This window comes from Primulina tabacum, chromosome 3 (genome assembly GCF_025594145.1).
Source record: "Primulina tabacum isolate GXHZ01 chromosome 3, ASM2559414v2, whole genome shotgun sequence".
NCBI classification, from domain to species: domain Eukaryota; kingdom Viridiplantae; phylum Streptophyta; class Magnoliopsida; order Lamiales; family Gesneriaceae; genus Primulina; species Primulina tabacum.
In genome coordinates this window covers 12,873,820-12,890,463 of record NC_134552.1, presented here as the reverse complement: position 1 = coordinate 12,890,463, position 16,644 = coordinate 12,873,820, and the positions used below count along the sequence as shown (strand labels likewise).

The 16,644-nt window shown below is 35.5% G+C and overlaps 1 protein-coding gene and 1 long non-coding RNA gene across 3 annotated transcripts; one reads left to right on the top strand and one right to left on the bottom strand.

Moving 5' to 3' along the window:
• Positions 1-226: 226 nt before the first annotated feature.
• Positions 227-7,158, bottom strand: LOC142538988 (uncharacterized). Its single transcript, XR_012818771.1, has 4 exons — positions 7,111-7,158; positions 910-990; positions 777-810; positions 227-404 (listed from the first exon to the last, which is right to left on the bottom strand). It is a non-coding gene; the product is annotated as an uncharacterized LOC142538988 (long non-coding RNA).
• Positions 7,159-8,357: 1,199 nt separating this feature from the next.
• LOC142540490 (rhomboid-like protein 19) lies at positions 8,358-11,765 on the top strand. 2 transcript variants are annotated; one of them, XM_075646681.1, is made up of 8 exons: positions 8,389-8,547; positions 8,651-8,772; positions 9,577-9,637; positions 9,733-9,899; positions 10,213-10,318; positions 10,447-10,649; positions 10,756-10,896; positions 11,440-11,765. In XM_075646681.1, the coding sequence occupies exons 1-8, from the start codon at positions 8,524-8,526 to the stop codon at positions 11,543-11,545; spliced, it is 930 nt and encodes a 309-aa protein (XP_075502796.1). In that variant the 5' UTR covers positions 8,389-8,523; the 3' UTR covers positions 11,546-11,765. The 2 variants fall into 2 exon arrangements, with proteins under 2 accessions (XP_075502795.1, XP_075502796.1); XM_075646680.1 differs by lacking the exon at positions 9,577-9,637 and having other exon boundaries at positions 8,358-8,547.
• The last annotated feature ends 4,879 nt before the right edge of the window (positions 11,766-16,644 follow it).

Sequence of the window (16,644 nt, the reverse complement as noted above, 5' to 3'; positions counted from 1 at the left end):
AAATCAAAGTATTTTCTTTCAACATTTGCTCCAATCGTTCTCACACTGGGTTGAGGCTGTAGGCCATCTGCCAAATCCAATTCTTCCTCTAAATCTAAATCTCATTTTGTAAGCATCCAAACATACTGAAAATGTTAAAAAATGCCAGTTAGCTCAAGGGTAATTACAATATGAATGCCTGCTTCAACGCACGGGACATTGCCAAAACGGCGCCTCCGAACTTCCCCATGAGGTTGAGTAATGTGAGATGCATCCCCTGATTTAATAATGATATTGTTTCCAAACAAAAGATTGAAACATATCAAAAGTGCAAAAATTGGATAAGTGTGTGTATAACCTGACATTTCATAATCACGTACTTCAGCATATATTTTAGCTACTCGCTTCTTTGCATGCTCCAGGTCCTTATCGTTAAACATGTTTGAATAACAGGAACACATTAATTCGTTTGAACCAGAAGAGAAAAGAACACAAGAAGCATTATACATATTCCAGGCTTTTACCAACCCAATGAAACATAATTACCCTATGTTTCCTTGCACTGTTTTGACATTTGGTCAATCAGTTCATAAACATTAATGACAGTATGACACAATCAAAAGAAACATGAGATTATAATTTAAAGCAACTCTGCTCCTAAACCTCCTCGGTTGACAACTTTGGAAGAAAACTATGGAGAGGGATCGTAGAGACATTCTTTTTTACAGAGTGTACAATAGCTTCCCTCACATTTTAAGGAGAATAGACTTTATTGACATAATTGTAACATCACTCACATCCAAAACCAGGATGCCAGAACCTTCTCCTATACTGTTTTTCAACAGTCTATCAGAGTGATGCATCTAATATCAAGCAATTTAGAATTGAATGCTATTCAACTCCCAGATACTTAACAACACTACCATTTACACAAATCCATCACGAGCACAATCAAAAGGCCTCGAAGATTCTTCGGGAGAATTATTGTATTTGGTTGATAACGCCCTTGACCTGTATATAGTATCATTTCAGACAAAATTATTGTTATAGTGCACAAAATATGAACTGGAAGAAATGATTTTTGTATTTGCACTGCAACTTTACAATGAACAAGTGAGTTGCTATTTATAGTAGTTGGCAAACTAAGAAACGTAGAGTAGCTAAAACACGCTTATGAAGAGAACCATATACACTAGCTAACACACCCCCCTCAAGCTTGGTACAAATTGCAAAGACCAAGCTTGGTCAGTAAAAAGGAACGTTGTTCTTTGCTCAAACTTTTTGTGAAAACATCAGCGAGTTGGTGAGCAGTAGAAATATGAGCTGTTTGAATGATCCCCAACTTGAGCTTTTCTCGGATCAAATGGCAATCAATTTCAATATGTTTAGTTCGTTCATGATACATGAGATTTGCGGCAATGTGAAGTGCAGCTTGATTATCACAAAACAGGCTTGCTGGACTAGTTAAGGTAAGATCCATGTCACTGAGAATACCACGAATCCACACAATCTCACATGTTGTAGCAGTCATGGCGCGATATTCGGCTTCTGCCGATGAGCGTGAGACAGTATTCTGTTTTTTTGTGCGCCAAGAGATCAATGAAGTACCAAGTTGAATGCAAAAACCAGTCAAAGAACGTCGAGACATGGGACATGAAGCCCGATCATAATCACAATAAGCAGAGATTGTCAAGGAGTTCTGGGAAGACAACAATATACCCAATCCAGGGAAATTCTTCAAATACTTCACCACGCGAATAGCAGCATCCACGTGGGATTTCTTTGGGGAATGCATGAATTTACTTAGGTGCTGCACAACATAACAAATATCGGGGCGTGTAATGGTAAGGTATATCAAGCGTCCAACTAACCGTTGATGGGCATCTCGATCTGGAAGGATCGGATCATCAGTCGGCATAGTGGAAGAAGTAGTGATGAGGGAGTCTAATTCCACGGTGGTCAATTTTTTGTGTTGCTCCATCGGAGTATCAAAAGGCTTGCTTCCAGAAACGCCAACGTTCTCAATAAGTTCTAATGCATACTTGCGTTGGTTAAGAAATATACCAGCAGGAGAATGAGCAACATCAATGCCCAAAAAAAATTTCAATCTCCCAAGATCACGGATTTGTAACTGAGAATGTAAAAAACGCTTCAAAGCAGCTATCATATCCTCACTATTTCCTGTAATCACAATGTCATCCACATAGACTACAAGGATCACAATATGGGTGGAATCTTTTTTAACAAATAAAGAATGATCATGTTGTGATTGTATATATCCTGCCTATGCATGATGCCAGCAAATTTGAGATTCCATTGTCGAGACGCTTGCTTAAGTCCATATAACGATTTGCGCAAGCGACAGACCTTATGCTTATTTTGAATGTGATAACCAAGTGACAAGGTCATGAAAATCTCTTCATCCAGATCACCTTGAATAAACGCATTGGCCACATCCATCTGAAAAAGAGGCCACTGATAAGCTGCCGCTAAGCTCAACAAGCACCGAATGGTGACTATCTTGGCCGTAGGCGAAAATGTATCATGAAAGTCTACTCCCGGTTGCTGCGTGTAACCCTTCGCAACTAGACGTGCTTTGAACTTATCCACGGACCCGTTAGGTATGTGCTTCACTTTGTAAACCCAATGACATCCAATGGGTTTAGCATTCAGTGGAAGATCGATGACATCCCAAGTGTGATTAGATTCCAAAGCAGCAAGTTCCAAATCCATGGCTGATTTCCATCTAGAATCCTGAATTGCCTCATGATAAGAATGAGGTTCACGGGTAGAGGAAATGGCAGCCACAAAATGTTGGTACGGAGAGGAAAAGTTGGAATATGAAAGATGATTGGATAAAGGATACACACACTGGGAAGAATGACTCTGAGGAAGGGTAGAACAAGAAAAATCTTTGGTCCAGCGAGATGCAACCCGTGTCCTAGAGAAACGGCGTAGTGGTGGAAAAATACTAGGATCATGCAGCTGTAATGGGGAAGGATCAGATATAGAGGATGGACTGTCAAGAGAATCGGAATTAGGATAATGACGTGGAAAAGGAGGAACAATAGAAGTTTGTATAGCAAAAAGAAATATGGCTTCATGAAAAACATCTCGGGAAGTAGTAAACTTCCGACTCTCAAGACTCATGACCCTATATCCTTTTTGTACGTTTGATTAACCGAGGAAAATACATGATGTTGCACGGGCGGAAAATTTATGATGAAGGTGAGAGGATGTAACATAACAAAGACAGCCAATTGTTCGCAAATGATTGTAAGAAGGGGCTTTATGAAATAATGACTCAAAAGGAGTTTTATTGGACAATAATGGGCTTGTTGTTCTGTTGATAAGATAAACAACAGACAAAACACAATCTCCCCAAAATCTAAGGGGAAGAGAAGCTTGAAACCTCAAGGCTCGTGCAATTTCAAGAATGTGTCTGTGCTTGCGTTCAACCATCCCATTTTGTTGAGGTGTATATGGGCAAGAGCTGAAATGAATCACACCAAGAGAAGAAAAGAAGTCTCGGCATTTAGTTCTGAAAAAATCTACAGCATTATCACTTTGGATCGATTGAACTTGAGCTAAAAATTGGCGGGTTACTAAAGCAAAAAACTGCTTGAGTAAACGAAAGACATCGAGTTTAGAGTGCATAAGAAATGCCCAAGTACCCCGGGAAAAATCATCAACAATAGTTAAGAAATATCTCTCCCCATTATATGTAGGTGTGTGGAAAGGACCCCAAATATCTACATGTATGAGCTGAAAAGGATGCAATGATTTAGAAACACTCATTTTGGGAAATACCAATCTTGTTTGTTTTGATTGTGGGCAAAATGTACAATGAGTTAAAGATAAATCTTTGGAGAAAAATGGCAACAATGACATTCGAGAAATAGACATATGGCCTAAGCGCTTATGCCAAACATCGCAGTCAATAGAACTCTTAGGAACAACAAGATTACTCTGAAAATGTAAGGTATTACAACGAGAATCAAAAGGTGAAGGTAGAAGTTCAGTGCTGGCTGGACATGTTTGCTGGAACAGGTGGTTGGTGAGATGATACAACCCATTTCTCTCTTTATCAATCCCAATTATCTTCCCATTCTTTAGGTCCAGAAATAGGCAAAAACGTGGAAAGAATATGACAAATCAATTATGAGTCTTGGTGAATTTAGAGACGAACAAAAGATTGAATTGAAAATGAGGAATGCAAAGCACATTAGACAGGGTAAGAGATGGTGACAGTCTCACTGAACCAATGTGACTAATGACGAGTTTACTACCATTTGGCAATCGAACAGAACTAGAGGAGTCTGCCATGGACCTGGCACATTGCAAAATAGATGAACAACCTGTCATGTGTTCATTGGCACCGGTGTCTATGATCCAATCATCAGAAAACTTCAGCATATTACCTGCCATGTTAGCAACTGGATCCGCAGGAGTGTGAATGGTATTAGCCCCCAACAACTTCATGATTTCCGCATACTGAGCTGAAGTGAATACTGGAATAGTAGGCTTGATACTGGTGGATTCTTCAACATTAGAATGATGATCCTCTGCTAAATTTGCAGCCACCGGTGGTTTCCTAGGTTGTCCATATCCTCTGAAATTTTTCTTATTGTCAAAACGAGGGTGCTGCCCATAAAGACGATGCCCTGGAGGATAGCCAACTAATTTATAGCATGTGGCCTTAGTATGCCCTGTCCATTTGCAATACTCGCAATAATTGGAATTAGAATGCTGAGTCTGATGCTTCTTAGGTTCCTTGGACTTGTATTGTGAAGAATAGAATACAGAGGCTGGTTGTGTATCCATTGGAACCAAAGAGCGATGTGTTTCTCTTGTGATAAAATAGAAAAGGCTTGTCCAACATTTGGAAGAGGATCCATCATGAGGATTTGACTGCGAATTGACATATAGCTATCATTCAATCCTATGAGAAATTGCAATAACCTTTGCTGGTGTTCATGCTTCAAATATTGCTTGGCAGTGTCGCATTCACAAAAAGGAAGAGTGACTAAAGAAGCGTACTCATCCCAAAGATGCTTTAATTTCGAGTAATAAACAGAGATAGTGTTATTTTCTTGAACCAATCGACTAATATCACGGTGAATAGAGAAGATTCGTGAGCCGTTTACCTTATCAAATTGCTCTTTCAAATCAGACCACACTACTGAAGCATCAGTGGAATAAACAATTCCTCCAAAAATATCTTTAGAAACCTTATTCATGATCCATGAAAGAACCAGAGCATTACAGTGCTCCCACTGATTCAAGGTCGCATGTCCAGATTCCGATCACGGATATGATCCATCGATGAAACTGATTTTGTTCTTAGCTCTTAACGCAATAAGCATAGCTCTACTCCAGATGCCATAATTCTCAACTCCCAGCAGCTGATCATTCACAAAATTCATCCTTGGCATGTCCGAAGGATGCATGATTAATGGATCATTGAAAGCGTTTGTGGTTGCCATTACGGAATTAGGAGAATTAACCAATTGCAATCAGCAACAACTCTCAGATCGCAATCTAGCACTGAATTAGAAAAAAAAAACAATCGCGATTTTGATTTTAAAAAAAGAATTGCTGCGAACACTTCATGAATCTCCGCAAGCTGAGCTAGATATCTTCTGGATTGAAATCAATAATCCGCAATCCATCATCAGAATTGATCGATCAATGCTTTGATACCATGTTAGAGTGCACAAAATATGAACTGGAAGAAATGATTTTTGTATTTGCACTGCAACTTTACAATGAACAAGTGAGTTGCTATTTATAGTAGTTGGCAAACTAAGAAACGTAGAGTAGCTAAAACACACTTATGAAGAGAACAATATACACTAGCTAACAATTATCACCCTTTGTATTAAACTGAACAGTGAAATATTTATTTCTTATATAGCATTGCATTGTGTTAGACACTGACAGTTTTAATCGTGATATCCTCCCAAATTTTATCGGGAAAAATTCAAATAACTAAGTTGAATCAATTACTGATCTCACAAGACAAATTATAGCCACTAATACTCAGCATCCTGAATTCCCATCTTTGTGAATCAATGTATAGAGATGATTGTGCTCATACATCCAAGAAAGCAAATGCAACGACCTTGAATTTTCTTTCAAGGAGATTTTGATCTCTTGGCTTTTTGTCGCGAATTTTGAAAACTAAGCTTATGAAGTATTTGGAGCCTTCTTGACAAACTAGAGCTTCAAAAAATATTTCGTCGTGGAGTAATACAAAACTTGAATATCTGTCATGAATGGACATCCATGATCCATACACAGAATCCCCTGCCATTAGCCTGCAGTGAACACGATATCTGTTTGCCAAGAGGACTAGAAGTAAAGTAATTTCTTTATTCTGAATTGTTATTTAGGCAGCTGATATATGGAGAAATTCAATACATTAACTTTGTAGAAAAGTTGATAGATATATGGCAAATAATAGAAAGATTTGATTGGATCTTTTTATTTATGTTATGGTTTAGGTATATCAATTAACAGATTATGTTAGGCCCAACATTAGGAGAATATTATGCCCTACTTAGTCCATATATAGATAGTTCTGTAATGCGTAATAGAGAAAAAAATAATAAGAAATCCTTCTTAGTTGTTCTCATTCATGGCTACTGTACCTATTCTTTCAAACTGTAATTTTTTTCACTTGCTGTGCCTGATCTAATAGAAAAGGTGTCGGAGATTGATACTTATTTCTAAAATTCACCCTTTGTATATTTTTTTTAGATGTTCAGTAAATTTTTGGAGACGAATACGTCTATCATTCGCTTTGTTCATGCTTTTCAAGGTTCTAACAGAAGACACCATTTGCATCAAAATTAACTAATCAGCTAACATTATTGTCTTTGTTGAAATTTTGAGTTCTGTTGATTGGTCATGGCCAATGGGATTTATGGATCCAGTTTTTTGTTTTGGAATTTTAGATGCTCTGACTTTTGTACTTTCCACTCTTCTAAGCATGAAATGACCATCACTTTGTTACCAATCAAAGGTTTTCAAGCAAAAATATGTTTCTGTTTGGGGAGGGACACCTATGGTATTTTCATGTAGTCAAAGGATTCAAGGTACTTCTCAATCGATCAATTGATAAACAACCTACAAAATCCTGCTATGGACAAAGCATCGATGCTCGATTCTGTTCCCTCCAGCAACCATGACACTAACATCTCAGATTGAATCATCCTTGCACCATCTCCAATGGCAGCACCAGCCATCACTGCAGCATGGTTTTGTCCTTGGATTCAAAATATATACTAAATAAATGATAACATCATCATCTTTATTTCCCATGATTCTCCATGCATCCAACAACATAATGTCCTCTTATGCCTTCCCCATGGTTTCAAAATGATACCTGGAATCCATATTTCATGCTCACATAACGAGCAGCCATATTGATTAGTATCCTTGGGATACAAATGGACTGAGTGGCCGTAGTTGCTGCAACCCAAGAATGCGAGATTCAGACTATTGGGTTATGATGGGAAAGTTTGCACGAATTTAAGGAATAATTTCAATCCTGATTTAAAGTTATCAGGGGATTGTGGAACAGACATGGAATAATAGAGTGTCACCCAACAATCCATCAGAAACAAATTTTGTAGTTCACCAGGACCTTAACAACCATTATGCTAACCAACTTGGTCTTAGGATAAATCAATCGATGGTACGAAATTAATACCTTTTAGCCTCACAAAATTAACTCGTATGACAATATTGTAAGAGTTTTTGTATAAAAATAATTTTATCACAATGTATTAAAATCGTGTGATTATAGAGGGTGGTTTGTGCAACTTCAAAATTACACATTGACTCTATATAGTTATTATATGATTGTTATTATAATATATATACTACTAGATTAACGATCATAATTTTTAGTTTATTAATTTAATATGTTTAGAAATTAATAATAATTTTATCAATAATCAATTTTTTTTTTAAATCTATACTATTTTATTAAGTTTGAAACACTTAGAGTAACTAACTTTGGTGTCATGGTCTGTTTTAATAATTATGTATATTAATAAAATGTTAAAATTTTAATATAATTTATACGTAGTTTAGCAGATAGAGTTATTGTTTCTTGAGGTCTAGATTTTAGTTTCAATTCTTATTGAGATCATTTTTATTTTTTTATTTTTTAATTTATATATCAAAATTACAGTATAGTCCCTCGTTATTTTTTATAATTATATTTTGATCATCATTTAAATATAAATCAAATAAATTATATAAAATACTGTATAAATACGTAATGCTTGTATGGATATATTAATAAATAATAATTAAAAGGGACCTTGGTCCTCGGCCCCTGGGAAGATTTTTTTGGGGATGTTTTGTTAAATTTTAATATTTAAATAATAATAAAAATGTCTTCGCCTCAACGAACCAGTTCGTGTTTTAGGCTCAGGTTCTTCAGATTTGATTGCGAATTCAACAATTCGATATCAACAGCCAACTTTAGAATCCGACCAAACCCTAATTCAAACCCATTTTTTCCCCAAGATGAGCTCTGCACAGCTCTCGGGAGTAAGTACCACATGATCAGATCGGAATTCAGCAATGCACAATCAACAGATCTGCGTGTGTTAACCTGTGAAAATAATAACTTATTCAATTTTATTTTTTTCAGGGCACGATGTTCTCTGGATTTACAAGGCTCTGCAAAGGGATGGCGGCAGTGCTGATCGGCGGTCACATTGTTGTTCAGTTTTTGCCCTCTGCTGTTTCTTATCTTGCTCTTATTCCAGCCAAGTAATATCCTTTTCTTTTCATCTCTCTCTGTGTATTTGTGTGTTTTTTATGCGCCCGGGTTGTTTTGGTAGCTTAATGGGGACGTGGGAGAGTTACTTTAGCCTGATATATGTTGGTTTATTTATTTGTTTGTTTGGATTTTGGATGAATCGCTAAGTAGATTATGATTCTCCGTTTATCGAGTATTATTAAAAATGTACTCTTACTTACATAGCTGGGGTGGTAAGATATTTGGGTTGCATTAAGCCTTTGGATTTAGAACCAAAATCTCATGTGTGTTTCACTAAAAGAGTGGTCAGTTGGTGCAAAAAAGAATTTGCCTATTGGTGCATTCACTTCAAACAGTATGGAATCATATAGTTGGATGATAAGAGAAGTGAGTTCCAGGGAGCGGGGGTTGGAGTTTGTGAAAGATTCATTAAATGTTGATACCAGCATGTTGACCTGACTTGTAAACAACAAGGTGAGTGTCTGCAGATCCACTCACCCCCCTCCCCACATTGAAAACACAGAGAGTTGAGTGCATTACTGCACGTGATCCATTAATTGAATGTGATTACTGTCCTTTTCTTCTTTTCAACCATGAGTAATGAAAAAGGTCATAAATTCTAGCACATGACCATTATTAGTTTAACTTTGGAGTGGAGGCTATAGCAAGCTTTACCAATGACTGACATTTCCATCAGCTAAAACCCTCAGTCGGGGGCTAGTTTCAGGCATTATTGTTTTTTTTTGCATAACCTTTCACTTAGATTTAGATTCCAGGAATCATGACACCGCCGTTTATTTGTGGATCTACTGTAGGACCATTCCTTTTGCTTGGAACCTCATTACAGCTGGTTACATTGAGCAATCAATATATGGAGTATGTAGTTTTTTTAAAAAAGATTCATTTGCAGTCCACTACATTCACCTTTTATTGGTTCTCCTTGGGTTTCAAATATTATCATTGTTTTGCAGGTAGTCATCAGCACCATTGGTCTTCTTTTCCTCGGAAAGCTACTTGAACCTATATGGGGTTCTAGAGAATTTTTGAAGTTCATTTTTGCTGTTAACTTTCTGACATCAGTCTGTGTTTTCATCACAGCTATTTCCTTGTACTACATTACAAGGGAGGAAAGTTACCTGTAAGTAATGCAAGAGCAACATTTTATGCAGGAAATGTATTTATGAGTGCTCTTTTTCCTGCTCCATTCCTTTCCTGTTAATGTTTTTTATTCATGCTTGTTAACTGGAATCAACTGTAATTTCGTAAAAAATCTAAGTGAAATATCATGTTCCGTATTCAATCTAATTTGAACCATTCAAAACAAGAGACCTGTCTTTAAAACTTTGACCCTTCAGGCTAGCTGTTATTACCATCATCTATATGTTGCTACCCTGATTATCGAAAAATGAGTATAAGAAAATTATAGTTTCGTAATTGTTGTTATTTTGCAGCTATGTGCCTATTTCTGGTTTCCAAGGGGTTCTTTCAGGGTTATTAGTTGGCATCAAGCAAATAACACCTGATCAAGAGCTATCTTGGTTGAAGTTAAAAGCAAAAGTATGGACATTTGCTTTTTATGTTTTTGTTTTATAACAAAAAGTTTTAAATTTATCTCAAAACACTAAAACACTAAGCAATATTTTCTTTTTATTCTTTTAAGTGTCTCTTATTCTACTTTTTTGCAGTGGTTGCCTTCTCTAGCATTGTTGGTGGCTGTGGTTGTAAGTTTTTTTAATGTGGAGTCTGCCTCATCTCTTCCTACCTTAATATTTGGCACCTACATAGGTTGGATTTACCTCAGATACTGGCAGCATAATACAGAGATGAAACGAAGAGGCGACTCAAGTGATGATTTCGCATTTTCTACCTTCTTTCCTGATTTTTTAAGGTATTTGGCGATACCTCTGGTCTTATTTGTGATTGAGACTTTCTCTTCATTTCCTTTTATTTCATGTGCCTGCATCTCAATACTTACTATGAATGATGATCTGCAGACCTGTCATTAATCCGGTTGCTGCAATTTTTGAACGGATGCTTTGTGGAAGAAGATCTGAAACCTCTGAAGAGTCCAGGGTCTACACTTTAGGGGGTTCCTCGTTTCCTGGTTCAGATCCCATCGAAGCATCTAGGAGGAGGTAATCTTTTGTGCTACTTTTGACTAAACGTTCATGGACTTAATTAACTGGTGGGGGCAGATTGCTTGACTTGCCTATGAATTGCATGATTTGCTGTCAATTGGGGATAACTTCGTGTTTATCTTTATGATGCATGTTTTTTTCTAATTGTTTTAACGTACTACCACTGAGCTAATTTGTTTGCACATATCAAATTAACGGACAGTTTGTCATGATTTATGAGTTATTGGTTTGGTGGTCGATGAGAATTTCTGAATGTTGGAGTGATTGAGCTATAATGCTCATTGAACATCGATATAATACTGCAGTGCGACCTTTTTTAGTTATGTGATATGTTGAAGAATTTGTTAGTTTTGTGGGAATGGTGCTTCAACATTAGGAAAAAGTGAATTGAGATGTTTTGGACACCTATTACTTGGAAAAGATTGCATGATCTTTCAAGTAAAGATTGCATGATCTTTCATTCTGTTGCTTGTTGATACCATTTGAATGTCTGGTCGGGACGAAATTAACTCTGCTGAAATGTTTCTTTTAAAACTGAAGGCAGAGAGGTGCGCGTGCGCTGGAAGAACGATTGGGATCAGAGAGACTGGCTGCCGCAGGAACGACAGAGGAGAAACGGAACGAAGATGCGACCGAAAATGTTTAAAAGCTCGGAAAATTCAACCTCATTTGCTCAATTGCGGGATTGGATTGGTTTTGTACAGTATGTATTTCTTATTTAATACTTTCGGATGCAAGAGGAATTTTTGCATGTTTTGATTATTGATCCTCGTCATTTCTTTTCCTAAAATAGCAAAATTTATGTAAAATTTGATCTATATTCACATGTCACTGCCCATAGGTCCAAAATAGCTTGGGAAAATGAATTTGATCAATCAACAGCACGTGACGAGCACGTGGTTCCACCCCCTGAATTGATGTTCCCTCCCGACGGGAGAGCATTTTGGGATTTCCCTTTAAAAAAAATTGGAGGAAAAATATTGTGGGAAAAAATATATTTAGCAATTGAAAAAAGTAAGTGTCTTGAAAATAAGAGTTGAAATTATTGAATGTTGAAAATAAAGATTGAAATTATTGAAAATTAATGTGTGAAGATGTATTTTTATAGAATCATCATGTCAAATTTTGCAAAGCTCGACTTTGTTGCGCTCGACATTATGGAAAAAATTTTATGTCATGGACTTTCGATGTAAAAATGCATTTTGAGTCATTTGGTCTAAATGAGGTCATTAAACAAAATGGTATCTCATCAATACAAGAAAAGCAAAAGCTATGATATTTTTGCGTCGCATCTTGATGAAAGATTAAAATGTGAATATCTCATTGAAAAAGATCTAATGACTTTATGGAAATGATTAAAAGAAAGATTTGAACATATAAAGGAAGTTATAATTCCGACCGCCTGTGATGAATGAAATACTTTACGATTCCAAGATTTTAAGAAATTAGTGATTAAAATTCGGCGATGTATCGAATAATCTCGCAATTAAAATTTTGTGGACATAAGGTTACGGAATTCAAAATGCTTGAAAAAACATTTTTCATGTTTCATGCATCAAATATAACTCTACAACAACAATATAGAGTGCGTGAATTTGCGAGATATTATAAACTTATCGCATATCTTCTTGTGGCGAAAACGAACAACGAGCTGCATGCAGATGAGAAATTATTAGTCCCGACCCACTGGATCGATAGCATTTTCATAAGTAAATGTTGTAAGTAAAAATGAATTTAAACCTGGAAACCAAAATCAAATTCAAAGACAATGTTTCGATCGAGGTTGAAATCAAGGTCGTGGACGTGAAAGTAGTCGTAGTCGTGGTCGCGGCCGTGGTATTGAAAACAATCGAGATAGCTACTTCTATAATTCATCTCAAAAGGGCGTCACGAACCACCCACTAAAAAGACATCATGAAAAAATGAGTACTGATGAAAATCACTTAAAACGATTTGAAAGTTCTTGTTTTAGATGCAGCACTCCAAGACATTGGTCTCGTATTGTCGAGCCCCCGAGCACCTTTGTAAGCTCTATAAAAAATCAATAAAGGGGAAAGAAAAAGAGACCAACTTCACTGAACACAGTGACCATTTGAGTGATTCAACTCATTTTGATATTGCAGATTTTCTGAATGATTTATCTGAAAATGATCAATATATTGGTGGAATAAAAATGTAGGATATTTTATTTTTCATGTGCTTATGTGCTAATGTTTTATTGTATAGTTACGATATGCATTTTATTACATATGTATTGTAAGTAATTTTTTTTCATTGCATATTTTTTTTTTGAAGCTCAAATATGAAAAATGATGTGAACAAAGCTAAACAAAGGACTAATCCCTTGGAAGTTTGCATACCTGATAGTGGTACAACGCACACTATTCTCCGAGATAAAAGATATTTCTTGTAACTAAAACCAACAAAAATAATGGTGAATACAATATCAGATCTCGTAGACTTGATAAAAGGTTGTGGTAAAGAACATTTTTTGTTATCTAATGGTATAAATTTTTTTATAAATGATACTTTGTATTCAGCACAATCGAAAAGAAATTTGTTGAGTTTTAATGACATATATTCCCATGGGTATGATACTCAGACAATAAATGAAGAAAATGATAAATATGTATGTCTTACCACATATAAATCAGGAACGAAATATGTAGTTGAAAAACTACCAATGCTCTCTACTGGATTGCATTATACACATATAAGCCCAATTGAATCAAACATGGTAGTTTATAATTCTTCAATACTGATTAATTGGCATGATCGATTAGGACATCCTGATTCAACAATGGTGGGAAGAATTATAGAAAATACACATGGTCATCCACTGAAAGACCAGAAGATCTTTCAAAATAATAAGTTTCAATGTAAATCATGTTCTCTTGGAAAACTTATTATAAGGCCATCACCAGCTAAAATCCAAGCCGAATCACCCATGTTTCTTGAACGTATTCAGGGTGATATTTGTGGACCAATTCATCCACCATGTGGACCATTTATATATTTTATGGTATTGATCGATGCCTCCAGCAGATGATCACATGTATATTTATTATCAACCCGTAATGTGGCATTTGCAAAATTACTTGCTCAAATAATAAAATCGCGGAATCAATTTCCTAATCATACAATCAATAAAATTAGACTTGATAATACTGGTGAATTTAATTCCCAGACTTTTAATGATTATTGTATATCAATAGGAATAACTGTTGAGCATCATGTTGCTCATGTACATACACAAAATGGATTGGCTGAATTATTAATTAAATGTCTACAACTAATTGCTAGACCAATAATTATGAAAACAAAACTTCGTGTTTCTATATGGGACATGAAATTTTACATGTTGTTGCATTAATTCGCATCAAAATAATTGCATATCATAAATACTTCTCATTGGAGCTTGCTTTTGGTAAAGAACCAAACATTTCTCATCTGAGGATTTTTGGATGTATGTTATATGTGCCTATTGCACCGCCTCAACGAACAAAAATGGGACCTCGAAGAGAGATCGAAATTTATATCGGTTATGGTAGCCCATCAATCATTCGATATCTCGAGCCTCAGACAGACGACATGTTTATATCTCGTTTTGCTGATTGTCATTTTAGTGAGGAAATCTTCTCAATGTTAGGGGGAGAAAAGAAACACATCAAAAAGAAAATTACATGGTATACATCATCATTGTTACATCTGGATCCAAGAACTAAACAATGTGAAAAAGATGTACAACAAAGTGTGTACTTGCAAAAAGTTGCAAATCAAATACCAGATGCATTTCCAGACACAAAAGGGGTCACTAAATCATATATACATGATGTAAATGCCCCTACTCAAATTGAAATTCCAAAGAATTGAAGACACTCATGATGTCATAAAACGATTGAAGCGTGGAAGACCAATCAGTTCCAAGGATAAAAAATCTCGAAAAAGAAAAAACATAGAGAAACACGAGATTACAAATAGAGAATGATATTCCGTCATAAATACATGATGATGAAAATGTTCTGTTAGAACCACAAAATGATTAGAATCGTGAAATATCTATCAATTGTATTAACACTTGAAAAATATGGAGGCGAAAAGATATAAAAGAAATTGATGAGATATTTTCTTACAATGTGGTATTTGACATCATAAAGGACAATGAAGATCATAAACCAAAATATTTTGGTGAATGTAAAAATCGATAGGACTGGATAAAATGAAAAGATGTCATCCATGTTGAATTGGATTGGCTAAATAAACGTAACGTTTTTGGACTTATAGTCCTAACACTTGAAGGTGTAAAACCTGTTGGGTACACATGGGTTTTTATTCGAAAGCGAAATGAGAAAAATGAAATAGTAAGATATAAAGCTCGACTTGTTGCACAAGGTTTTTCTCTATATATATATATATATATATGAAAATCCCTGAAGGATTTAAGATGTCTGAAGCACAAAGTTCAAAACCCAGATAATGTTATTATGTGAAATTGCAAGATCATTATAAAAGTTAAAGCAATCCAACCGAATATAGTATAATCGGTTAAGTGACCACTTAATGAAAAAGAGATATGTTAACAATTCAATATGCCCTTGGGTTTTCATTAAGAAAACAATATCTAGATGCATAATTATTTCTGTATGTGTTGATGATTTAAACATCATTGGAACGAATAAGGAAGTTCAAGAAGTTGTGTTGTACTTGAAGGAAGAATTTGAAATGAAGGACTCTGGAAAAATAAAGTATTGTCTGGGTTTGTAAATTGAACAAAAAGAGTGTGGAATATTTGTTCACCAGTCAAATTATACAGAAAAGATCCTTAAACGTTTTAATATGGATAAATCAAATCTTTTAAGTATTCCAATGGTTGTTAGATCATTGAATATAGAAAATGATCAATTCCGTCCATGTGAAGATGATGAAGTTATTCTTGGTCCAGAAGTACAATTTCTAAGTGCTATTGGTGCCCTTTTATATTTTGCAAATCGTACAAGATCTGATATATCTTTTGCTGTAAATTTATTGGCAAGATTTAGCTCATATCCAACAAAAAGACAATTTAATGGAATTAAACATATATTCCATTATATATGAGGAACGACATACTTATGACTTTTGTATTCAAAAGATATCAGTTAAAGCATAATTGGTTATGCTGATGCTGTGTATTTATCTGATCCACACAAGGCACGTTCCCAAATCGGATATGTATTTACTCGTGGAGGCACTGCATATTCTTGACGTTCACAGAAACAAACACTCGTAACAACTTCATCAAATCACGCCGAGATTATTGCACTACATGAAGCAATCCGTGAATGTGTGTGGCTAAAATCAATGACCGAACATATCCAAATCTTATGTGGATTATTATTCGACAAGAAGTTTGTGACACTATATGAAGATAATGGTGCGAGTGTTACTCAAATGAAAGAAGGATACATAAAAAACGACAGAACTAAACATATTCATCCTAAGTTCTTCACATTCACCCAAGAGTTTAAGAAGAATAAAGATATTGATATTCATTACATTCAATCAAGTGAAAACTCATCAGATCTATTCACAAAGACACTTTATACGACAATATTCAGAAAACATATATATATAACATTGAGATGCGTAATCTACGAAATTTGTAAAGAACCGTTCGTGTTAATATGAGCGGGAGTTTACATGACTGCACCATTTTTCCCTTACTTTGGTTTTTATCCTAATGAGTTTTTCCTATTAAAGTTTTTT